At 34.3% G+C, this 24,715-nt stretch overlaps 6 protein-coding genes and 1 long non-coding RNA gene across 8 annotated transcripts; 2 read left to right on the top strand and 5 right to left on the bottom strand.

Annotated features, from left to right (window-relative positions):
* Positions 1-1,774: 1,774 nt before the first annotated feature.
* Positions 1,775-4,229, top strand: LOC104750540 (putative arabinosyltransferase ARAD1). Its single transcript, XM_010472344.3, has 3 exons — positions 1,775-2,459; positions 2,691-3,101; positions 3,485-4,229. Exons 1-3 carry the CDS (start codon positions 1,995-1,997, stop codon positions 3,899-3,901), a joined length of 1,293 nt encoding a protein of 430 aa, XP_010470646.1. The 5' UTR covers positions 1,775-1,994; the 3' UTR covers positions 3,902-4,229.
* A 266-nt stretch (positions 4,230-4,495) lies between these two features.
* Positions 4,496-7,885, top strand: LOC104750539 (uncharacterized). 2 transcript variants are annotated; one of them, XM_010472342.3, is made up of 8 exons: positions 4,496-4,867; positions 6,437-6,573; positions 6,653-6,837; positions 6,972-7,026; positions 7,110-7,230; positions 7,310-7,357; positions 7,450-7,544; positions 7,636-7,885. In XM_010472342.3, the coding sequence occupies exons 1-8, from the start codon at positions 4,750-4,752 to the stop codon at positions 7,732-7,734; spliced, it is 858 nt and encodes a 285-aa protein (XP_010470644.1). In that variant the 5' UTR covers positions 4,496-4,749; the 3' UTR covers positions 7,735-7,885. The 2 variants fall into 2 exon arrangements, with proteins under 2 accessions (XP_010470644.1, XP_010470645.1); XM_010472343.3 differs by having other exon boundaries at positions 4,656-4,867; positions 6,458-6,573.
* On the bottom strand, positions 7,878-10,393 carry LOC147925672 (putative F-box protein At1g67390). Its single transcript, XM_087493232.1, has 4 exons — positions 9,969-10,393; positions 8,744-9,364; positions 8,476-8,649; positions 7,878-8,352 (listed from the first exon to the last, which is right to left on the bottom strand). The coding sequence occupies exons 1-4, from the start codon at positions 10,299-10,301 to the stop codon at positions 8,044-8,046; spliced, it is 1,437 nt and encodes a 478-aa protein (XP_087349358.1). The 5' UTR covers positions 10,302-10,393; the 3' UTR covers positions 7,878-8,043.
* Positions 10,394-12,108: 1,715 nt separating this feature from the next.
* On the bottom strand, positions 12,109-14,304 carry LOC104753662 (putative F-box protein At1g67390). Its single transcript, XM_087493457.1, has 4 exons — positions 13,942-14,304; positions 13,008-13,625; positions 12,755-12,928; positions 12,109-12,619 (listed from the first exon to the last, which is right to left on the bottom strand). The coding sequence occupies exons 1-4, from the start codon at positions 14,191-14,193 to the stop codon at positions 12,275-12,277; spliced, it is 1,389 nt and encodes a 462-aa protein (XP_087349583.1). The 5' UTR covers positions 14,194-14,304; the 3' UTR covers positions 12,109-12,274.
* Positions 14,305-19,178: 4,874 nt separating this feature from the next.
* LOC109129606 (uncharacterized) lies at positions 19,179-19,701 on the bottom strand. The gene is made up of 3 exons (XR_015583947.1): positions 19,665-19,701; positions 19,359-19,499; positions 19,179-19,245 (listed from the first exon to the last, which is right to left on the bottom strand). It is a non-coding gene; the product is annotated as an uncharacterized LOC109129606 (long non-coding RNA).
* A 1,676-nt stretch (positions 19,702-21,377) lies between these two features.
* LOC147925671 (uncharacterized) lies at positions 21,378-22,162 on the bottom strand. The gene is made up of 3 exons (XM_087492717.1): positions 22,089-22,162; positions 21,880-21,979; positions 21,378-21,683 (listed from the first exon to the last, which is right to left on the bottom strand). The coding sequence occupies exons 1-3, from the start codon at positions 22,160-22,162 to the stop codon at positions 21,378-21,380; spliced, it is 480 nt and encodes a 159-aa protein (XP_087348843.1).
* A 520-nt stretch (positions 22,163-22,682) lies between these two features.
* On the bottom strand, positions 22,683-23,753 carry LOC147925670 (uncharacterized). Its single transcript, XM_087492716.1, has 3 exons — positions 23,481-23,753; positions 23,134-23,262; positions 22,683-22,988 (listed from the first exon to the last, which is right to left on the bottom strand). The coding sequence occupies exons 1-3, from the start codon at positions 23,751-23,753 to the stop codon at positions 22,683-22,685; spliced, it is 708 nt and encodes a 235-aa protein (XP_087348842.1).
* Positions 23,754-24,715: the final 962 nt, after the last annotated feature.

Below are 24,715 nucleotides of genomic sequence, written 5' to 3'. Positions count from 1 at the left end.
ACAATCTAATAGGCAATAATGGTGAGTTAAACTGTTACCTCTTTCTATAGACTTTCAACTGGACAACCAAACTTTATAAAGTGTTTTAACTTTTGAGTTTTGGCACAAGTCATTGCTAGTCTTTTTAGACAATTGGTTTTTGATGAAACGAAGTGTCTAAAGACGGGTGCTTCAAATGTAGGGGCTACGGCCACGACCGGTCCTAGAATTATGGAGGCCTAAAGCTTTTTCTATACATAGTATTTATAAACATATATTAATTGTAGGTATATGATATATGCAATTAAAAAAAAAAAAAAAAACTGCTCACTCTGGTCGAACACGTGACTAAGATAATATTCTCGAACAGCATAACCAATTTAGCTAAGAGTTAGTTTTGTTAACTAACCAAAATTATTTTAATATATTATGTGGCCTAAAGCATATGCTTTAGCTGCTTTAGGGGTGGGCCGGGCCTGGCTACGGCCTACGGGTATACAAATCATTTACAATAATTTGTTTCTTTTGTTTTTGTTAGATAGTACATTTAAAACAAACAAAAACGGTTTCCTTTCTTTCTCACAAAAAAAAATATTTATGGTCCATAAACCATAGTTGAGTAATTGTATACTGGATTGGTTACAATCAAATGCTCGTGCCCATAAAATGGATGTGCAATTGACAACTCAGTCAATTTATAATAAAATTTCTATATATTCTTCTTTTTTCCCAAGAATCTCTATATATTCTAGAAATTAATAAATATTATAAAAATAAAAAAATTCCCAGTCTCAAATTAGCACATCGTAAAAATTAACAAAAATTCCAAATTTATAAATTAATAATACATTAGTATATGGTTTTTGAGTTTTAAGAAAAAAAATTGAATATTTCTGAAAATTATCGTACTAAACTTTTACCATATAAAACAAGTATTATGGTAAAATTTTCAAATTCTATCAATCAGAAAACACAGTAAACTTTTGACATTAATACCCACAAAAATGATACAGATGAACATGTTTGAACAAGTAAAAGCCCTAAATCAAACTGCTATCTTCTGATTTCAAATTCTACGAATCGGAAAACACAATAAACTATTGACATTGATATTCTCTCACACTGTTTTGATCCTAGATCAATCACAAAACCATCACAAAAACACTAGATCTCAGAGATCTAAAACTCAAAAGTCCATTTACAGATCTAACGAAACAACTACAACAACAACAGATATAGCCAGATGATTTTGTATTCGAGAACCAAATCGATTATATGGTTTTTGTGTTTAAAAAAAAATGAATATTTTTGAAAACTATCGTACTAAAATTTTACCATATAAAACAAGTGTTATGTTAAGCTTTTAAACATTCTATAAATATGACACAAAATCAGCCAAATTTTTGATAAATTATTAATTAATGAATATGTATCATTTTCATTTTGATATACTGTTAACAAAAACAACTGTTAAATACGAAAATCGAAATCATTAATCATAAATTAAATTTCTATAGCGCTTGTAAAAGTGAAATCATCTATAATCTTTGTAATTCATTATATAATTTATTGTCAAAAGATATTTTTTTGTAAAATATAAAAATTTCAAGTCCAAAACTACAAAATTTATAACATTCAAAACACTGATTTGATTTAGATTAAACTGTTTCATTTCATATTTTCTAGAAGTTTAACAATTACCTTTTCTTTTTACAGCTTCTCTAAGTTACAGTCTCTAATGATTAATTTGTAGAAGTTTTACTATATGTTGAGTTGGAAAAAAAAAAAACAAAAAGAGGAGAAAATATTCTAAAGACTAGTTTAGTAGATTTTGTTTTCTGACTGAATGACTCGACTCGAATCGAATCACCTGTTTTTGTTGTGAAATGACTCAACACGTCTCGTTCCAATTCTAAACTCGCATCAAGCAACAACAACAAACCAAAACAGAGACCGTTGGATCTAATTCTCACATCCTTCTCCTTCTTCTTCACCGTCTCTATCCAGAAGAAGAAATGTACGGCAAAACCATATGCACAATCGTCTTCTTCATCTTCCTCGTTGCTTCTTTCTCAATCTACATGGGCACCGTCGATCCAAGACCTTACTTCTATCTCCGTGAACCCTCTCCTTGTAGCTCCACGGGGAAACAACCTCTCCGTGTATTCATGTACGATCTCCCTCGGAAGTTCAATGTAGCGATGATGGATCCACGCAGCTCAGATGTTGAGCCACTCACAGGGAAGAATCTGCCTTCTTGGCCTCAGACTTCTGGGATTAAGAGACAGCACAGCGTTGAGTATTGGCTTATGGCTTCGCTTCTTCAGGGAGGTGGTGGAGGTGATGATGCTGAAGCAATTAGGGTTTTTGATCCGGATTTGGCGGATGCTTTCTACGTTCCTTTCTTCTCGTCCTTGAGCTTTAATACTCATGGGAAGAACATGACCGACCCTGATACTGAATTTGATCGGCAATTACAGGTAATTTAGGATGTTCTGATTTAGTTTTGTGTTGATGGGCTAGCTCAAAGTTGTTGACTTTATTACAAATTTTGAATCTTTTTTTCAAATTCCGGTGGTTTGTGGGTGTTCTGATTTAGCTTTAGGTTGATGGGTTTGCTCAAAGTTGTTAACTTTAATCTTTTTTTTCTGAAATTGCCCAATTCAGTATCAATGGAGTTTATAAAGGCTTTGTTTCTTGTTGTGGATCAGGTAGAGTTAATGGAGTTTCTTGAGAATTCAGAGTATTGGAAACGTTCAGGAGGTAAAGATCATGTGATCCCGATGACACATCCTAATGCTTTCAGATTTCTAAGGCAACAAGTGAATGCGTCGATTCTTGTTGTTGTGGATTTTGGGCGTTATCCTAAAGACATGGCAAGTCTTAGTAAAGATGTTGTTTCCCCGTATGTACATGTTGTTGAGTCCTTGACAGAGGATGGTGATGGTGATGATGATGGTATGAGGAATCCTTTCGAGGCTCGTACCACGCTTCTTTACTTCCGTGGGAATACAGCTAGGAAAGACGAAGGTAAAATCCGTCTGAGGTTGGAGAAGTTATTAGCTGGTAACTCTGATGTTCACTATGAGAAAAGTGTAGCAACAACACAAAACATCAAAGTGGTAAGCAACTACTCCTCTCATATTCACTAGGCAAGGATTCATACATGCTGAGAGAGAGTCCACATGATAGTTTAAATCTTAGGAAAATGTGGTAACCCAGCATTCTCAGTCCAAGACCAATGTGATAGGGTTTCATTAAGCATGAGTGTATATATAGGCTAGTGTTTCATGTGTTTAGGCGTTGGAGTCTTTTGGGACCTATTAGGCATGGGAGAAATCATGAGTTCTTTAACAAACTAAGGTTTCTAACTTTGGCACTTGAGTCAGTTAGTTTGTGATCTTCATTTTGTAAGCTGACTTAGAGCAGAATAGGGGAAGATATCTGATGTTGAACCTATCACATAGATTGTAATTCTTCTCTTCATGCTTTGGTTTGTCACCAGTCTACGGAAGGGATGAGATCTTCAAAATTCTGTTTGCATCCAGCTGGGGACACTCCATCTTCTTGCCGCCTATTTGATGCCATTGTCAGTCACTGCATTCCGGTCATCATAAGCGACAAAATCGAGCTGCCTTTTGAAGATGAAATAGACTACTCAGAATTCTCACTCTTTTTCTCTATAAAAGAGTCGCTTGAACCGGGCTACATCCTCAACAACCTCCGCCAGTTTCCAAAGGAGAAATGGCTGGAAATGTGGAAACGCCTGAAGAACGTATCTCATCACTTCGAGTTCCAGTACCCAACCAAGAGAGAAGATGCAGTAAATATGTTGTGGAGACAGGTGAAACACAAGATTCCTACTGTCAAGCTCGCTGTACATAGAAACAGGAGGTTGAAAGTCCCTGATTGGTGGCTTTGAAGAAATGACCAATTTTTTTCTCAAAGGTTAAGTCTTTCCATTCTTCTTCCTCCTCCAATATTGTACATTAGTTGATTCTTTTGTTACATTTTGCGTTTCACAATCCATTGATAGGCATATATTCTCTAAATACATCATTATTATTTTTTAATAACCTGAGGTAGCTGCATCTAAAGGTTTCAGCTCTTAATCTGTTTTGATTTTGTCTTTTTAAGGTTCACTGATTCAGACACTTATATCTTGTAAGGTTTGAGATGAGAGTTCCTATTGTTGTAAACTTGTAATGAAAAACAAGATGATCTAGCCTGGCTCCTCTTTCTTCTTCGTATTCCAGCTTCTGTTTTGGTTAGTTTTGTTCTTAACACCACGAAGTAAGTCAGTGTTACTAGTTTGCTATTCATTAGGAACTTCTACACCACGAAAATCTCAGTTCTGAGTGTCTGTCTTATTCTACTACTATTGGCGAATCAAGAAACGTTTTCATGGGTTCTAAAGAAGGCATATATCATCTGAATGTAGTAATTGTTCTCAACCCACTAGGAGAGATATGACTATATGAATATGACCACAGACCACCATAATCTTGGAACAACTGACCAACCGTATAATCTCTTTGAACCAGTGAATTTAAGTGTAAATAGGCCATACCAAAAATGGTCCATAATTAAAAAAAAGTGTGTAATGAAGGAGGGGTATATGCGTCATTTAGCTAACGACTGAACACGAATAGTGTATAAATAAGTCGAAGTCGCCGAAGCTGGACTACTAAGAAAAAAGAGAGTAACAAGCACGTTCTTCTCCGCCGGAAGAATCTGCAGAAAATTAAATATCTCATTTCTCAACCGGAGATGAGAGTTGTCAGAATCTCATGCGTCGGGACACGTCATCTCTCACCTCCCTCCTCCTCCTCTGTCCGGGGTTGCGACGCTCACTCCGACGACGCCTCTGCCTCTGCCTCATCCGCTGGTACGTTCTCTCTCTCTCTCTCTTTCTCTCTCTCTCTCTCTCTCTCTCTCTCTCTCTCTCTCTCTCTCTCTTTCGCCTTGTTACTCTGTTTTTTTTATAGTGTTTGGAACTATATTTCCTCTAAAATTGGTAACGCCGAATCAAATCAGAATCGTAGAATACAAATGATCTTTGTTTTATCTTTCTTAATTATTATGCTTTTCATAATGTGATATTTAGAATCATTCAAATGCAATATATATATATATATATATATATATCTTTTTTTCAATCAAAAAAAAAAATTAAATTGTTCATTTGTTAAGAACTAGTTTCTATCACAACTATTTTCCTCAATTTAATATTTCTACATTTTCCCATTATCCAAATTTAAAATGTTGCAAAACTGTGCTAATAATGTGTATAATTTTGTATATTCGCGTAAGGCTGGTTTGGTTACTGTGTCTGTAGCAGAGTAAGGCCGCTATCTAATAGTATATTTGACCAGTTAAATGTTAACATAAGTAAAGAAACCTAACTACAAGAAAACATTATTTAGTATTTTATTAGTGGGAATTTGGTTTTTTTTTTTTTTTTTTTTTTTCTCGAGATGTGATGTATTTTTGGGACTCTTCTTAGCATAATTATTAGGTGTCTGGCTCACAAGGAGCATTGGTTTTCATTTTGTGTCTGAATCATAATCTAAGATTGAGAGGTTCTTTATCTGTGGGTCCTTTGAGTTTTTTTTTTTGTGAAATAATAATAATTCGTATCGGTGGTTCATCATAGGATTGCACCCGGTTTAGTTTAATCGGTCTCTGAAAGATCCGTGAATGATTCAGTCGGTCTGCCACGTGACTCAAAACAAAAACTTCAGTTGTGTAGATCTATCTATATGTTTGTTACACTATCTTGATTTAACTATTGGAATTGAATTTTATGTTTGGTCCCCTCAAATGTCTAGATCAGCTTGAAGAGCAAAATTATGACAGTTGTATGAAATTGTTATCCTAACCAAAAACAAAAAGTTTATAAACTGGAGTTGAGGCAAGTGGTATTCACTTCAAATAGTAATCACATTGTCTTTATGTGTCAATGGGGGTCACATAGTTATATCTAATATCTATTATTGGGTTACTTGTCACCATATGTAGGACGAGGAGTGTATAAACCAGTTTATACCGAACCAGAACCGTATAAAAAAGTTTATAACCCAAACGATCTGCTTAGTTTTTAATATCCGAGCATACTTTGTATAACCTTACCAAACACAAACTGTAGAGAAAATATATCGAATACTTTTTATTTTTTGTGAAAAAGAATTTACCAAATTGAAGGTTTCGATATTCTTAAACCAAAAAATGTGATTCAAAACCAACCAAAAAAAACCGGATTGGGACAATGAGATGTGACTAGCAGCCAAGTTACATGTGCTTGGTGCCCTCATTTTCCTATGGACGTGACCAAGTGTGTTTTAAATCTTTAATTCCAATGGAAGCTAGCTACTTTAGTTATATAGCAAGTACTTAATTAGTATGAGATGCTTTTATGTAATTCTTGAACCAAGTGTGTTCTTATTTGTTTATACAGGGCTGATTACTACGGATGCAGATGATGCAAGTTGTAGTAGCACACCTAGTTGGAGAATCAAGAAAAGCCTAACATGTGTGTGCTTCAACCGCAAGAGAGCATATGAACGTATCTGTTCTAACTTGACACCATTGCAGGTAAACAATACTAGCTGCAGTAATTTGGATTTTTATGGAAGCATTCAGTGTTATGAGACTGATAGGGGTTATATCATAGGAAGAAAGACTAAAGAGATTGAGGAAGAGAATGAAGAATTACTTTGATGCATCACAACCCGACCATCAGGATGCACTGAGAGCACTGTGGTCAGCTACGTATCCCGGTGAAAAGCTTGAAGCTTTGGTCTCAGACCAGTGGAAAAGTATGGGATGGCAAGGAAAAGATCCATCCACTGATTTCAGGTTACTCCTCTCTCCCTCTCTCTCTCTCTCTCTCTCTCTCTCTCTCTCTCTCTCTCTCTCTCATTCTCCTGCTGGAGTAATAAGAACATGTCAAATAGTGATTAATTTGGCTTTCTTGCATCTGTTGTTATCAGAGGAGCTGGATTCATATCATTGGAGAATCTTTTATTCTTTGCCAAGACATTCTCGGTAAAACTTGACTCCCACGTCACTTTCTACTTTCAGAAATCCATAACCCTTTTATGTAATTTTCTACGGTTCCATTGGTGTAGACTTCATATCAGCGTCTGTTAAAGAAACAAGGCGGCAAAAGAGCCGCTTGGGAATATCCATTCGCTGTAGCTGGCGTCAACATTACCTTCATGATCATGCAAATGCTCGACCTAGAAGCATGTGAGTGTTACTCACTCTTTAATGCCTTGCCTTATAGTTTGTGAAGCAAAATTGGTTTTTATACTTACTACATGTGCAGTAAAGCCTAGGAGTTTTCTACGGTTGGTGTTCTTACAAATGCTATCAGGTAAAATATGGAAACATATCATCTCTCTAGTTATGATAATCATAGCTTCGGTTATTTGATTTTTTGACTCCAAAAAGATAATGAAAATCCAGAAAACGAATGGGCCTTTGATTTGCTTTACTGTGTGGCCTTTGCCGTAATGGACAAGCAATGGCTGGACAAGAACGCTACCTACATGGAGTTCAACGTGAGTCGATATATGTTTTCGTATAATTTTTAAAGTACATTATTTGCTTGTGACGGTGATGACAATAATGATTTGGATGGTATTGGTTTAGGATGTGCTAAGATGTACAAGGGGTCAGTTGGAGAGAGAGCTGATGATGGATGATGTTTTCAGGATCGAGGATATGCCTTCTTTCTCTCTTCTCTCTTAGTCTTTTACCAATCTATATTCTTTGTTGTCATCTTTAGATTAAGACAATTTCACGTAAGGAAACCCAAAGAAATCGATTTTTGTTTTACAAATATCCGGCCGGCGAGATGAGAGAGCAAATGAAATAAATTATATAAGTCATTGCAAGAAAATTGTATTATTATTATTATTTTTTTTTTCATTTAAACTTAACAGGCAACAGAAAATGTAACTATAGAAAGGAAGAAGAAAACAACATGATTTATGTTTTTATCAGAAGATAATAAGATTTTGCCACATATATAGGACTTAGAATTCAAGCCAAAATTCATCAGAAGTATCCAATTTCGAGATTCTCGTTACCCTTTCGAAGTTCCATTAGTCTGGCGGCTGCCGCTTCTGTATGTAACTTCACCTTTTCAGGAACCGAAGACGTCAGGAACATCATCTTCTTTGTTACGGTCCCTTGCGTTATAAAACGCGAAGCTATTGCAAATTGTCTCTTATTCGAACTGCTGAATTGAAACATCCACACAGATTCCACACTGAAATCAACATTTCTAAACAGGTTTTCCACCCACTTTTCCTCTTGTGTTCCACCGATCGAAGATTCACCTTCTTCCTTATTAACACTCCTATACTATATAAAAACATACATAATCATGTTTCGGATTTGAAACCTACTAATTAGACAGAAATGTTAAATGGAAAAAAAAAAACATCAAATCTATCTAACTAAAATTGAAGCATAAAATGTTTGTACCTTAAACATTATAAATAAACCTTCCTTTATTCCATTCCATGCGACCAAAACATTTCGCAACATCTCAACTTCTTTCCAGTTCATTATATCCACGGCCACCGCCAAATATTTATGCTGGTGATAGAAGTTAGCAGCTTTATCCACCAAGAACTTGTCCCCAAGATTTTCTATCTCCTTCAATTCATATAAACAGCTTAAACATGTCAAACAATATATAATTGATATATATATATATATATATATATATAATGCAAATGCTTGTACTTACCCGAGCTTTACATGAAATATTATAGACCATGGTTTGTACTCTCCCCAAGTTAGGCCCATAGTTTGTAGTAAACAAAAGTCTAGGAGCATAGATGACGACGTTACAATATTGGGCATCAAAATCGTAGTCAAGGGAGAAAATATCCAGAAGAGGTGCATGCACTTCAATACGATCAACACTAGAGCAAGCCACATGCAAGAGCTTTAGGTTACTGTTACGAATCTTCAGGCAAGCCCTCCCGTTATCCCACATGACATGAAGCACTAGCACCTTGAGAGAGGGGCACGATGCAATAACTGTGTTTAACACATCAACCTCAGTAGAGATTTTTTCAAGTTTGAGAATCATGAGGTTATGACATCGACTGAAGGCTACTGCAGTATTTAAATCGTATAGACATAGCCAGAGTGTTTCGAGATCTGGATGGGAGAATATTTCTGGGGAAAATGGGAACGGATTGACTCCGATATCATAAGCATCATAGTTGATAAGTGAGAGAGCCCTGGTATGTTTCTGAAGAATAAGTAATCGAGTCCAAGTTTCGAGCACACCGTTGTGACATTGGTAAGAATCATGTTTGATTGTGCAGCTCTCAAGATTAACATTGTGGTTGTGTATAACCTTTCAGAAAACAAGAATCGTGGTTTTAATAAAAACAATTATGCACATACACAATAACATAAGTTATTTAATACACATATATACAATATAGATTTGAATGTGATAGTTATCATCACTTGTTAAATTCCATAAACTGAAAGATATATATATATATATATATATATATAATGTAATTAACTACGTGAATTAGGCAAGAGATTGTGTGCTCTTAGATTTTCATTAAATCGTATAATAATGCGTCTACAATCGATACTCACCTTTTCAAATATATTGATCAAAACTCAAAAAGAATTTAAATTTGCGCATGAAAACCATTGTTATTACCTTTTTTATTGCATGAATTGAAGAAAAACCTATTTACAAAAAAAAAAAAAAGAAATCCATGGAGTATGTTTTTTTGTGTCTTTTCTATCATAAATTATCTGAAATTGTTGTTTGCCTCTATATATCTAAGATTTTCATATTGTATAATGCATACAAGTGTATTAATTGATTTCAAATGGATTTTCTCTACTAGTCAAAATGTAATCATCAATTCAACCATCAATACTATGGTCGAACAACAATAGACAGAAAAACACTGGAAAAATAGAGAGATGCTAACCTTTGTTATTGTTTTGGCAACACGAGCAGAATGAGCGACCGGATGTTCCATGTTGGTTACGGTAGCTTCTCGCATCTCGAAGGAGAGGTAGGGTACCTCTTTCCATACATACTTCCATCGTTTAGACAACACACTTGTCTTGACGACAACTTTTGTGGCCATACCGGATAGGATCATGGCCAACACATCGTTTGGAAGTTCACTGATCCGGTCCACCGTATCGACGAGGGTCTGTTTGTCTCTTGCATCCGACGATAGTAATGCGTTATTTGTGGGTTGGGATCGGCGATGAAATCGAAAATTCTTGAGAGTGGAGAGAGTGAACCAACCCATGTTTTACTTGGAAGAGAGAACACTACGAGAGATGATGATAGGTTTGGTTAAAAATATGCCATATGTGATTACGAAGAGATAAGAAGGATTACAAGTAGCGAAAATATATGGGTGGTGTTTTTATACTGTAATGAAACTCTAATTATTGTATTATTTTATTTTATTTATTGACTATTGTATTTATTGACTATTGTATTTTTATAAAAATGGAAACAAATATTACAATGAACATATTCCTTATTGTGTGATAAAAACTATGCTTTTTGTTCATACTAAAAAGAGAAATATATCTGTACAGAATATGGGAAAAACGATTATACTATATATATATATGTCAGACTAAACCAAGTTTTCTAATTGCAAAATATAGTTGTTGTTTTTTATCAGGATTTTTACTTGGTTTAAGATGTAATTAGGCTAAACTCTAAAGTCTAAACCCAAAACAACCCAAGGACTACAAAAAAAAAAAAAAAAAAAAAAAAAAAAAAAGCTTATTCATTAGAAAACCCAGTGGAGATGGATTTATATCACTTGGAGAATATACATTTTTATAATAGACATCAAGAATTTTTCGATAAACTTAACTCCTATATGTCACTTTCTACTTTCAGAGATTCATATGTTTTTGTGATACAGTGGCACCAATTCAGTCCCAACTCAATCTCAATTCACGAATCAATTGTAAAGCATAACACGGAGATTTAAGGAGTTCGCCTCCGCAAACGTTCTCTCACAAACGTAGATTCACTAACAATCTTGGTTTACACAATAATTAACCGGCAACAAAGCTTAATTAGAGAAGAAAGATAAAGCAAAACCCTAAGGTAGAGAACACGAACTTCTTTTCATATTTCTCTCTCTTTGTCTTGGTTTAACTCTCCCATCTTTGTATTACCATTGAAACATCCCTGGAACTTAAAAGGATAGGGCTCACTTTTCTTGTGCACCAGGCTTCCCTTATGATCAAAAACGTAACTTTTGCTCTGTACGTAACGATTTTTTCCTTTTTCTTTGTAGCTGTTGATGGGCTTAATTGGTAATTTGGCCCACATGCTATCATTAAGAAGCATACTTTCGGTTTTAGTCCAATAGAGAATTGATTAAGGAACTGATAAATTTCACACATATTGCATATGTAACCCTCTTTAATTGATAACGTTGGTGTACTAGACTCTTCGTTTCAGCGTCTGTTGAAGAAGCAAGAAGGCAAAAGAGCGGCGTGGGAATATCCATTTGCTGTTGCTGCGTCAACATTAGATTAATGATCTTGTAAATGCTCGACCTAGAATCTTGTGAGTGACCCCACTCACTCACTCACTCTCCGATATCTTAGCCTTAGTTTGTGAACCAGAATTATTCTTACTATACATCGATACATGTTCAGCCAATCCTATAATGGCAACGAGGGTCGATTGTGTTATCGTGCAATATATAAAATGTATTGCTTGTTATGTTGATGATAATGGATTGCATTAGTGTAGGATATGCTAAGATGTAAAAGGGGTTCATCAAATGGACGGAGAGCTGATGATGGATGATGTTTTTCAGGATATGAGGATACGGTGTCGAATGAATGATTATATGTTTATTAGGCAAATATATAATTTTAACAAAAAAATACACCAAATCTTAAATTTTCATGGATTTTATATGACCCATCTCACTCTTAGTCTTACCAATCTATATTGTTGTTCTCACTTTAGATTTAGACAATTTCACATAAGGAAACCCCAATTAAAGAGGTCAACATTATTTGTTTTCTGTTTTACAAATATCTAATCGGGGAGATGAAAGAACAAGTTTGATGTAAGCCATTGTGCAAAAATTGTATTTATGTCATTTAAACATTCAAAACTAGCATAAAGATTTTATGTCACATATTAGAAATAAACATATGAAAAATCATAACAGATTTTGTCACACTTGACTAGAGATATATTATATCCTCGCTACTAGATTTGAACCAAATTTTATCAGAAGCATCTAATTCTAAGCATCTCGTTACCCTTCGGAAGCTTCCTTAGTTTGGCGACTGCCGCTTCTTTAGCTAACGTATCCGTTGCAGGAACTGCTTCTAAACCTAACTTCATGTTTGCCGGAACCAAAGAAGTCATGATCATCAACTTCTTCATTACAGTCCCTTGCCTTATAAAATGCGAAGCTAATGCAAAGTGAGCTTTATTCGAAGCGCTGAAATTATACATCCACACAGTTTTCACACGGAAATCAGCATTGGGAAACACTTTTCCCTCTTCCCACTTTTTATTTTGTGTTCCACAAATGGAAGATTCACCTTCTTCCTTGGAAACATTGCTATCCTACATATATACAAGAACATATACATAAATATTTGTCGGATATAATAGATACTAATTAAACAAAAGTGATAACACAAAATTGATCAAATCTGGCTATCTAACTAGAATTAAAGCATAAAATATGAACGTACGTACCTCAAATAATACATGGAGCTCACGGAGTACTCCATTCCATGCTACCAATATCTGCCGAAGCAGCTCAACTTGTTTCGAATTCATTACATCCACGAACACCGCCAAAGATCTAAGCCGCTGCAAATAGTTAGCATCTCTACTCACCACGAACTCATGCCCAATGTATTCTCTCTCCTTCGATATATACAAAAAAACTAACATGTCAAACAACATATAAATTAAAATAGATATATAATATACAATTCTTACTTACCTGAGCTTGACGTGAAATGTTGTAGTGCATGTTGAATCCCGTCAAGTCTATAGCGCCATTATTGAACAAAAGTCTTGGAGCCGTGATGACGAAGTTAGATCCCCTAGGAAAATGAATACAATAAATCGAGAAGATATCTAGAAGAAGCGCATACACCTCAATGCAATCAACATCAATGCAAGACACATGCAAGAGCTTAAGGTTGTTGTTGTGAATCTTCAAGCAAGCCTTTTCGTTGAGCCACATGACATGATGTAGCACCAAAACCTTGAGAGAAGGACACGATGCAATAATTTTGTTGAACACATCAACCTCAGCATAGATTTTCTCAAGTTTGAGGATCTTGAGATTATAGCAGTTGTTGAAGGCATGTGCAGTTTTTAAATCGTATCGATATAGGAACAGTGTTTTGAGCCTTGGATGGGAGAATATGTTTGGAGACAACTGAAGCGAATTGGTTCCCGTACCGTTTCCATGATGGTTTGAAAGTGCGATGGCTTTGGTTTGTTTCTCAAGAGTAAGTAATCGGATCCAAGTTTCGAGCACACTATCTTTAAACAGGTGGGCGTAATGAATGATTGAACAACCCTCCAGATTACCATTGTGACGGTTTATAACCTTCCAAATAAAACAATTATTTAATATCTTGTGCTTAAACTCTCACTATTTAATAACGATATATATGTAAATCGGCTATAGTTTTATTAATTGTTAAATTCAATAAATTCAAGAAATTAAATTGAAAGATAATATCATGTAAACTATGAGAATAAGGCAAGAGATTGTTTTTGTCTAGATTTTCATTAGCTATGTAATGGATTCACATCCTACTAATCTATATATGCTCACTTTCAAATATATTTAAAAAAAAACCATTTCCATTGAACACATTAGGAACTCGTAGAGACAACATGCTAAGAATTAGAAAAAAAACCTGGGTTATAGATTCCGGAGATAGAGGTGCCGTCTTGTTCATATCAATTAGCATATTGAAGTGGAGGAAAGGCACCTGCTTCCATATACTCCTCCAACGTTTAGACAACACACCTGTCTTGACGACATCTTCTGTGCTCATACTTGCTAGGATCCTGACCAACACATAGTCTGGGAGTTCGCTGATCCGGTCCTCCACAGGATCGATGAGGATCCGTTTGCCTCTTGTATCCGACGATGGTGATGCGTTCATGGGTTTGGGTTGATGATGAAATTGAGAGCCTTTCAGAATAGAGAGAGGGAAGAGACTCTTTTTTTTCACTTGTGTATACGAAAAGAGAGGTGAAGATGTTTTTATTAGATTTATGTTGTTTGATTAGTAAAGAGATAAGAAGATTATATAGACAACTAACATATATGTGTGGTGATTGGTTGTTTTATTATAACCCTAATTGGAGTATTCTTTTTTTTTTAATTAAAGAAAAATAATTTACTTTGTTTTGACTATGACATTTAATAAATATGGAAAGTAATTAACAATTATTGTTTTCCTTATGACTTACAAAGTAAAAAAAATGGTTTTTGACTTTCTGTTCAAAATAAAAAGAAAGAAATATGTCATGGAAATCAAGTATTTAATTGTTCTAATAAAAAAAATTGTTACAGAAAAGAAATTTTAGCTATATATTTACACCCAAATAAAAATAAAATAAAATACTCTGGTGTATTTTCCTTAATTATTATTCTCAATTTTATCAATTAAGATTTCTTTCCATTTCACCAGATTTCATAGCATATACAGTATAAGCCAGTCACCAAGTTAGTAATTTCAAGTATTGCCTCTGAACTTCAACTAACCATTCTCTTAATTAGTATTCTCAATTGTAACGTTAGTATTATCCATTGTAACGAGTTTTGAAGCTTTCTAACTATATTATTATGTGGTTGGTTTATAAAAAAAGTGGTGATGGATTTGGAAAACTATAGCATATTAAAATAAGCTACGGCAACTATCTTTACTAGGACTTAGACCCCCGCGACATCTCCGCGATGTCACGGGGGAAGTATTTTAGAAAAAGGTAAATAAATTTAAAATTTAAAACTATACATTATAAAATCATTTGAATGTAATAGAATAGTTTGAATACACAAAACTTAAACATAAACTGTTACTAAAAACACAACCATCAAAATGAAAACTTATAAACAAAAAATATTATGTCGAATAGAAGTAACTTTGCAAATAATATTGTTTAAAGTATTATAAATATATAAGATACTATATGAAAAATTATAGTAAAGAGCTACAATAAAAAAATCATACTGACAAAGTGATCATAACTGAGAATATTGAATTAATGGTTGTAATGAGTAAATATAATTTTTATTAAATAATTATAATTAAAAAATGTATTTAATAATGAGTGAAACTATATCAAATAAAAATTGAAATTAAAATACGCAACTTTCAAAAACATGATAAAATAAGTTTTAAATATTAAAATAGGTTTTTAACAAAAATTATGATAAATAGACGTAATTGTAAATTCTATAGTAAGTTTTATTAAATTTCTATATTGCTATAATTATTTTTAAAATTTTAGTTCGATTATAGAATAACATTGAATATTAGATATTAATATTCAAATTATTTAAATTCAACATAAAACGGAAAATTTGTTTCAATGAACTATGATTTGTTAGTTATTGATGAAGAAACAATTATATAGAAAGTTCAAAAGACATGACTATTTAAATAGACACACCTATTATAACGAAAAGTTGTGATGAAAAAATATGAACAAAATCTAGTGAAAAGACACAACTCTACAATGAACATATACAATTGTTTGAGTGAAACAAAAAGTCGCAAATGTTGTTTGTATTTATTCAGATTGTTATTATTACTTTTAAATATTAAATATTAAAATATTGTTTTAACGAAAAGTTACAATAAATAGACGCAACTGTAATTCTAAAATTTCTCTATTGCTATAATCCTTTCTAAAATTTTAGTTAGATTATAGAATAACGTTGAATATTAGATATTAATATTCAATTATTTAGATTCAACATAAAATGAAAAATTTGTTTCAACGACCTTGTTGGTTACTGATGAAGAGACAAATATAAAGAGAGTTCAAAAGACATGACTATTTAAATAGACACACGTCAATGACGTCATAAACCTATTACAATGAAAGTTGTGATGAAAAAAATATAAATAAAATATAGTGAAAAGACACAACTCTACAATGAACAGATACAACCGTTTGATTTTTTTTTAAAAACAAATAAAAACAAAAAATTTACGAAAACGTACTACAAAAAATCGCAACTATTTGCAGTTGATTGTACCTAATAATCCATATAAACTGCTTTTAAATAGAAGACATCTTTATTACCATATTGAAAATGTCAATTTTAAAAACTCACTATATAATTCATCTAACTGTTGAAAAAAACTCTAGGTATTTTTATATTTAAAATTAACTAAAAGTTGTAAATTAGATTCATCATTCCAAAAATCTTTTGTTAAATCAAGAATTGATTAAATTTTTATATTTAAAATTAATTAAAAGTTGTAAATTAGATTCATCATTCCAAAAATCTTTTGTTAAATCAAAAATTTGGGAATTTCTTTACTTTTAAAAGAACGAATGCTAGAGAATAATAATTTAGAAAGCTGTAAAAACTGTTGAGATTGAAAATTTATGTTATTTTGTGTCATGGCAAAAAAATGAAAACAGTTCAAATGGACAAATATATATATATATATATATATATATAGATTTCAAAAGATATGAATGTTCAAATAAGCACAACTCTACAATGAAACGTTGTAACTTTTCATAAATAGCCGTTTTAATGAACCATCACGACTTTTCGGAGAATATCCAAAAGGTACGACTGAAAAAACACAACTGTTGGTCGCATTTATTCGGATTGTTATTATATATAGATTAAGTTCAAATGAAAAAAAAATATGAAAAGAAGTCATATTAATATATATATATATATATATATATATATATATTTAATTATACAACACATGTATTTTTCATGTTCATATTATTTATCATCTACCAAAACTTTATTTGAAGTTTGAACTTTAATAAAAATCAGACACTGCAAAGATCTTTATGGTACGGTTCAACCCAAAAAAAAGAGTTAATTGGAGTTTTGATACGTTTTTGAAACATAATTATCAAAATGATACACTCATTATTTATAATTAGAGAAATCCACATTTGACATTGTTCCTCTGTTTTTCTTTTTCTTTTTTGCCATTCAACAGTTTTATTAATTACGTTTGCTGCCATTGTACTTTTCTTTTTCTCCCTATTTCTTGATTTCTCAAATAATTATTGATATATTTTTTTATAGAAAACTTCATAGATACACAAAATCTATATTTTTTCTTTACAATTTGATATGAAATTTGTTTAATAATTTTTGAATATATTATATACATCTTTTGTATCCGTACACATTTTTAAGTGTACAGATGTCTATACACCTTATTAAGTGTACAAATGTTTGTACACATTATTAAATGTACTGATGTCTGTACACCTTTTAAGTGTTCAGATGTTTAGACACAAGTGTACAGATGTCTGTACACATTATTAAGTATATATATGTAATTTTTACAAAATCATTGCAGTACACACATTTAAAACTCTAAGTATTAAACAAATTATATTTGTACTTAATAATGTGTACATGCATCTGTACACTTAATAAGGTGTATAAACATTTGTGCACTTAAAAAAGTGTACGGATACAAAGATGTAAAAAATATTTAATATTGTCAAATAAAATCATCAAACAAAATGCATATCAAATTATCAAGAAAAAAACATAGATTTTTTTATGTGGAAAAAATTTGGAAACAAAAGATATATTAATAAATATTTGAATAATTAGAAAAAGATGAATGTGATCAAAAAAAATAAAAAAACAAATCTAAAAACAAGGATACCCTTACTTGTAATTTTGCACATTTGGACCCAACCCCACATTTTCTCTATCTCACACCATCTCTATTATACAAATAGTACATATGGGAGATTTTTCTAGTTTTAAATAGTAACTGTACTATAAAACCTATTTTGTTTCCAAAATGTATTGTTTTGCTAAGAAACAAAAAAAAAACGGTTCTGGAACAATGAGATTGAGATGTGACTAGCAGCCAAGTTCACTACAAGAAATATGGACATTACTAGCACACGGAAAATGCTACTAAAGGGCTTTCGTAGCGCATTTGAAAACGATGTATAATGAGGAGCTATAGTAGACCCCCCTCCTACCATAGCAGTTTTTACGCGCTATGATAGATTGACCTATTATAGCGCTAATACTCTGCTATTTAATATTATTAACTAGCGCTTAGTTCGTGTTATTATGTTTGTTTTTATAGCAAACGTTTCGTGCTGTAAAATATTGTTTTGTTCATTTTGATAATGCTGCTGTAATGTATATTATTATGTTCTACATTTCAATTATTTGAAACCTATAGTGCATAAAATATAAATTGCAAATTGATTCATAAATAAAATTAATATTACATTAAATTTATAAACCATACATTTTACATAAAATCATTCTATCAAATACCCAAAAGATACAAATGCTTGAATCACCAAGTCATAAAGAAAAAGAAGGCAAGTACATTTCTTCACCAAACCAAGTAATAAAGAAACCGAAGCAGTCCTAGTAGATCTCCACTCATACCATCAGCAGATCACCTTATAGTAACTGTAAGTTGGAAAAATAAAAGAGTGTCAGCATAATAAAATTGAATCGGTCATAAGCAATGGTAAAACTCTTACTTTCCTAAGGTTGGTGAACTCGCAAATGTTACAAAGGGTTAAACAAGAGATATGAAGAACAGGAAAATGGATTTAAAGTGTTTACAAACCTGGTTTCCAATCACCATCCTTTGAAATCCATCCCTCTCTTGTTGTAGCTATTCAATCTGGGACTTCAAAGCAGATGTGTTTTTGGCTTCCTATCTTGCAGCCATCTTACACGCGGAGAAATAGAGAGAAGAACAAACTCGTTGGAGTTAATGGCAGCTAAAACAGGCCCCCTTATAGATCAATAGCTGTGAAAACAAATGCCAAATGAATTCATATGTGAGTATCAATTCCTACAAAGCTAACTAAACTCCAGATGTGAAGAGGTACATCACCACAAGAGAGAAAACAGAGAAGATTGGAAAGAGATTCTTACTCGCTTAGAACCAAACCATAACTAAAGAAGACTATGACCACCAAAACGAATTTGGAACCAAGAGTCACTGAATTGGTAATATGCGAATTAGCAGACCTAACAATCTACAATGAGATCCCAAAAAAAAAACTAACTTAACCTAACTAACTTAACTTTAAAAAAATAAAAGCACTTTTTTACCTTGGATCAAAATCAGCAATTGAGGATTTATTATTCTTCAACAAGCTCCAACAGATGGGAACACTTGGTATATAGTACGAAACCAAGATCTTGATACACCGAGGGTGACTACTTGGCTTCCTATCATATTGGAAGAGTCACCTGCAAACATTAGAATTCAACTATCAAATTAATCTCAATCTCTGTAGAAGAAAAATGACGTAATGAAACATACAAGACAAAAACTATACATGTCTTGATGACTTTAGAGTTCTAAAAAAAGTGCTGATAGAAGAATATCAGACCGCATTGAGAGAAGTTAGTTACCTTTCTTGCAGCCATTAATCCTCACCATCTCCAATTTATCGAGAAACTCAGTCTCACCACAATACTTAAGGACTTACAGTCCCCAAAGTAGCAACTTCCTGCACCCAAAAAATATTTGTAAGAACACAGTTAAACAACACAGATGGAAAGAGTAGAAAGTTATACAAAACATTTACATGGCGGAGCAATATTTTAATCAGTAGTAAGTCCCTTGAGAAGGTTCCGTCTGTTCTGTCACTCCCTTGAATGAGGGTGTGAGCTGGGCTTAGCGAGTTGTCAACTGCAATAGACACATTGCTAAAGAAGAAATATAACAAACTGCACAAATCAGCCCCAATTAAAAGTAGAAAGATTCAGACTTTTAACATTCATACTCTTCATCTAAAACCCAGCAGAACCTTGTACAAATACCAATCCTAGCTAAGGTACTAATATGAGGAAAAACAACAAAAACAAGCCTACCTTTTCTTCTCCAGCTCCAGCCTATGTATACCAAACAAACAAAATCAATAATAATTCAAACATAAGAATCCACACAACAATGAAGGCATAAAAAGCAAAAAGTAGTAGGACTTAAATCCGTTGAATAAGATTCAGAAAAATGTCAAAGGAGGAACATTCACCTAGAGGAACGATTAAAGGCTAAGTATTTAACCCTAGAACCGAATCACCAAGAAGAAAAAAAGAAAGGTACACACGAAGCTTCCATTTCACATAATCACCACCGAGATAAAAAAAAGACTCTAACTTTGTTTCCTTGAGAAGAGAGAGAGAGAGAGAGAGAACCGTGAGAGAAGGGAAGAAGAAGGCGTGGAGGCCCTGTAAGAAGCCATCAGAATCAGTCTCATATCCAGAATCTGAATCGGAGGGAAGCGGAAGCGACATCGGTGGTTTTGTTTTCACTCTGTCATCGGTGTTCGAAAGGCGACAAAGGTTTGTTGGTGTGTTGTTGTCTCCGTGGTGGTGGCGACGGAGTTTGAGAGGCGACGGAGGATGGGGAATCGATTTTCTAAGAAAATGAGATATTTTTTTTTGCCAAATGTTTTTTTAAGTGTTTGGTCCGAGTAAGAGAGAGTGGCGGAAAAACAAAGTTTTGGCTAAGTGTTTTGCCTTCAAATGATTTTTCAGCTATTGTAATGATTTTTGGGTTCCCGCTTATTGAAAATTTTTCCCAGCACTAATTTAATGCTACAATAGAGCTCACAATCTATTTTGGCACTTTTAGTAGCAGTTACTGAATTAGTGCTACAAAGAACTGCTACCAAAACCCAAATTTGTTGTAGTGGTTACATGTGCCCTCTTTTTGGCTTAACCAAGTGTGTTTTATATCTTTAATTAATTCCAGTGGAGGCTATTTAGTTATATAGTTAGTACTTAATTAGTATGAGATTGAGATGCTGTCATGTAATCCGTGAACCCATGTGTGTCTAGGAAAACATAATTATGCCAACTTTCAATCGAGAGCTCCGTTGCCCTAACTTGTGAAATAATAAACAAAATAACATATCATATCATTACAAGAACAACAAGAACCAGTTTGATCTCTACATATGCAATGTTTGTACTTACTCGCCAGAGGAAGAGAAGTACAAAAAGGACACTATCACTTCCAACTATTTATCACAACCATCAAGCAAAATTCGGTTTATATATATTTAAAGATAGTTTGATTCTGATCAGTAGTAAACCTAAAATATATAACAATTACTTTGATTAGCAAAATGGGAAATATAAGCCATAGAAATAATCCAAGCATGAAGGAAGAAACAAGTAGGCGACTGGAATGCGGTCCCTGCTCTCGTTCCAGAGCGACTTCCACAAGTCGTAGATGTCGGACTCCATTGCATCCCTAACAAACCTGTTCGCCTCTGACACATGTTTTGCGGACCTCAATTTATCCTGAAGCATTTTGAGCAATTGCTTGAATTTTGCAAGAGCCGAAGAGAGTACGTAGTCGATCATCAAAGTAGCAATCTTTCCTTCTGAGAAGCATAACAAGGCGATGCAAGACCATGACTCCTTCAGCAAAATCCTTCCAAGTGGTATCGATCAATCCAAACTAAAACGAGTAGGCAACATCCTGGTAAACTCCATGCTTCGGTTCGATATGTTTTAGAGTAGACATCACCAATAACATGAACCAGCCTTTCTGACACGGGAGAGGAGCGTGGTATTATGCGTATCCGTAACATGTAGCAGAACCACAACAAAGTACGAATGTCATCACACAGAACATGGATTCAGCTACACAGAGTGAGAGGTCAACTCCTAGTCGTACGACCTCCTCTTTCATGTCCTCCTTAGCAGAGAGCGTCCTAGAAACACGAAACACAGTTCGAACAAAAAGAGTCAAAAATATCATACATTTGTTTGTTTGTTTGTAACCAGAATAAAAGGAGACAACTTAGCGCACCACTGTCTTACCCTGTACCGTATGGATAGAATCTGAAGAAGATTGAATTAGGACGGAGATAACGAGAGATAGAAATTGATGCCATCCTCCCTGATCACGGATATTCAAAAATCAAATGCATTAATAAGACAAGCCGTCAGAAGTGAAAATCAATAAATAAATTCACCAACTTAGAAACCACAAAAAATTAAATCAAAAAATCATGAAAGCGCCATTTGTAATTCAATAGGGGAAACAGGGAGAAGAAACCCTAGAATTAGAACATATCTTTCAAACCCTAAGGTCCCTAACCCTAGATCTAAATGGGGATGATAGATTAAATCGCAACTTAATCATTCCCATTTGAAACAATCAAAATGTATTTACAGAAAAAACGTACCACTTACCAACTCGTCGTCCTTGTAGACACAGAATCTCTCGAGAATTCTAATAAAGCGATTTTTTTTTCTTACAAGAAACATCATCACCACGGATTTTTTTTTTGGTCAACAAAGTACAAGATCAGTTCAAACGAGCCAATTGGACCGTAAATCGTTTACATATGTAATTAAATGTGAATCTATACGAACACGTCTCGCCAGCTTGTCCGCTTTACCATTCTGCGATCAGAGAATTAAGACTAAAGAGAAGGAGAGAAATTCATCCTTATCAACTTCAATCTCATCCAAATAAGACTTGAATGCAGGCCACTCGGAAAGCAAAGACACCATCTTCACCAAGTCAAAACAGTCCGTAAGGAATACGACATCCTGATTATCTGCACCAATCATACGCCACAATGCCGAGACTAGCGCTTCTACCTCTACATGGAGTGGGTAGAGACTACGTCGGAGATTAGCTGCACCCATAGTGGAGGACTCCCCTACAGGAGAAATACAATACCATCCACGACTAGCATGATGGTCTATCGCCTTCCAAGATCCATCCACAAAACATCGATAACTTGTTACAGGCCTATCCACCACCAAATTATTAGTACCCCTAAAACCAGGTCAGGACCCAGCTTGTGGGGAATCCCCCCCCCCCCAAAGGATCCTCCTGCGCCGAGAACCAAACCTTGGATTCATCCTCCGGTAAGCGCATAATCGCTAGTGGGTTAGAATCCAGATTACTAAAAATGTAACCATTTCGAGCTTTCCAAATATACCATAGAATCCAAGGATAGATATCCACCGAAGAAACCTGCTGAAATTGTCAAAACAAAGAGTCCATGTTTGCATAGACAGACACCGAAGGGAAAACCCCCGATTCCGTCGGAAATGGAGATAGAGCCCAAACATGGCTCGTCGGAGGACACTCAAACAGGACATGATTAATTTTCTCTTCCGAACAGCCACAAAGCGCACACTCAATATCACAGCTTATTCCACGTTTCCGAAGATTAGTTGTTGTTGCTATACAACCAGTGATTGCTTGCCACAAAAATGCTGAATGTTCGGAGGACACCGGATTTGCGAAACAAAGGCTTGTAAAGGTATAATATTTGGGCCACAAGCTTGCAGAACAAGGGAAGCAACCCGCTGCTGCTGCAAAGCATTATACCCAGATTTAACCGTATAAAGTCTAGTTTTTGTCAAGTGGCAACCCAACCTATCTAGTAAGTTTTGACTACCCAAAGGTAAGACATAAATAAGGGAAACATCTTTCGGCTCAAAAGTGGCTGAAAGCAACGCCATATTCCATAAGTTTGAGCTCCTGTCAACGAAGGTTTTAACTCGAACTTCAGGATCGAAATACGATCCCGAACGCAGTGTTGGTCTCGGGATTTGAGCAGGAATCTAGGGATCAGACCATACTAAGATGGAATCACCGGATTTTACCCATTTAATAAGCATTTTTCTTTACCAGAGAGCGAGCAGACATCATAATCCGCCACCCATAAGACGATGAGTAATATTTCATTGGATCCAACGGATCAGAATGCCTATAATACCGACCTTTAAAAACCCTAGAAAATAGTGAGTCCAGAACTGTAATCAATCTCGAGAGCTGTTTAGCCAACAAAGTAGTTTTACAGTCATCCAAACATCGAAATCACAACCCCCCTTCCCGCTTACTAAAACACATTTTATCCCAATCAACCCAATGTAAATCCCACGATTCCCTAGATGAGCTCCACCAAAAGTTAGATATCACACTAGTAAGCTTTCGGGTGACCGTAGAGAAAATCAAGACATGACAAAAGTAGGGATAGCTGTAGCCACTGACTTAATCATTACCTCTTTCCCGCCCTTTGATAACAGTCTGGCAGGCCAGCCACCTGTCCGTTTTTGTAATCTATCCTGAACGAATGAAAAAAATTTCATTTTTAGGCCACCTAGACTTTCCGGTATGCCCAAATAGGAGTTCATACCACCCAAATTGGTGATGACCAAAATACCTTTTAATTCCTCGCGTAAGTTCACATCCACTTTATGCCCAACCTAAATCGAAGACTTCAGGAAATTGATTTGTTGGCCAGATACTCATTCATACTGCTTAAGTATCCCTAAAACAACCTTTCATTGCTCCTTCGTGACCCGACAGAAAAAAAAAAAAAAAAGATTATCGTCCGCAAACAATAGATGAGAGATCGTTGGACAAGCTGTCGACACTTTAATACCCGTAATAAGTTTAGACCACTCTGCCGTACAGAGAT

Source organism: Camelina sativa, chromosome 16, assembly GCF_030686135.1.
Source record: "Camelina sativa cultivar CO46 ecotype springtype chromosome 16, ASM3068613v1".
Classification (NCBI taxonomy): Eukaryota; Viridiplantae; Streptophyta; class Magnoliopsida; order Brassicales; family Brassicaceae; genus Camelina; species Camelina sativa.
This window is presented reverse-complemented; position numbering and strand designations above follow the sequence as displayed.

Coding starts and splice junctions, on each gene's coding strand:
- LOC104750540 (XM_010472344.3), top strand. CDS start 1,995: ATGTACGGCAAAACCATATGCACAATCGTCTTCTTCATCTTCCTCGTT. Junction 2,460..2,690: donor AATTTGATCGGCAATTACAG/GTAATTTAGGAT, acceptor GTTGTGGATCAG/GTAGAGTTAATGGAGTTTCT. Junction 3,102..3,484: donor CAACACAAAACATCAAAGTG/GTAAGCAACTAC, acceptor GTTTGTCACCAG/TCTACGGAAGGGATGAGATC.
- LOC147925671 (XM_087492717.1), bottom strand. CDS start 22,162: ATGGCATCAATTTCTATCTCTCGTTATCTCCGTCCTAATTCAATCTTC. Junction 21,980..22,088: donor TTCTATCCATACGGTACAGG/GTAAGACAGTGG, acceptor TCGTGTTTCTAG/GACGCTCTCTGCTAAGGAGG. Junction 21,684..21,879: donor TGTTCTGTGTGATGACATTC/GTACTTTGTTGT, acceptor ATTTTGCTGAAG/GAGTCATGGTCTTGCATCGC.
- LOC147925670 (XM_087492716.1), bottom strand. CDS start 23,753: ATGGCGTTGCTTTCAGCCACTTTTGAGCCGAAAGATGTTTCCCTTATT. Junction 23,263..23,480: donor TTTGTGGCAAGCAATCACTG/GTTGTATAGCAA, acceptor TGACAATTTCAG/CAGGTTTCTTCGGTGGATAT. Junction 22,989..23,133: donor TACCGGAGGATGAATCCAAG/GTTTGGTTCTCG, acceptor GGATCTTGGAAG/GCGATAGACCATCATGCTAG.
- LOC147925672 (XM_087493232.1), bottom strand. CDS start 10,301: ATGGGTTGGTTCACTCTCTCCACTCTCAAGAATTTTCGATTTCATCGC. Junction 9,365..9,968: donor TTGCCAAAACAATAACAAAG/GTTAGCATCTCT, acceptor GTTTTCTGAAAG/GTTATACACAACCACAATGT. Junction 8,650..8,743: donor ATATTTCATGTAAAGCTCGG/GTAAGTACAAGC, acceptor TATGAATTGAAG/GAGATAGAAAATCTTGGGGA.
- LOC104750539 (XM_010472342.3), top strand. CDS start 4,750: ATGAGAGTTGTCAGAATCTCATGCGTCGGGACACGTCATCTCTCACCT. Junction 6,574..6,652: donor CTAACTTGACACCATTGCAG/GTAAACAATACT, acceptor GTTATATCATAG/GAAGAAAGACTAAAGAGATT. Junction 7,358..7,449: donor GTTCTTACAAATGCTATCAG/GTAAAATATGGA, acceptor ATGAAAATCCAG/AAAACGAATGGGCCTTTGAT.
- LOC104753662 (XM_087493457.1), bottom strand. CDS start 14,193: ATGAACGCATCACCATCGTCGGATACAAGAGGCAAACGGATCCTCATC. Junction 13,626..13,941: donor CTCCGGAATCTATAACCCAG/GTTTTTTTTCTA, acceptor TTTATTTGGAAG/GTTATAAACCGTCACAATGG. Junction 12,620..12,754: donor AGCTCCATGTATTATTTGAG/GTACGTACGTTC, acceptor GTATATATGTAG/GATAGCAATGTTTCCAAGGA.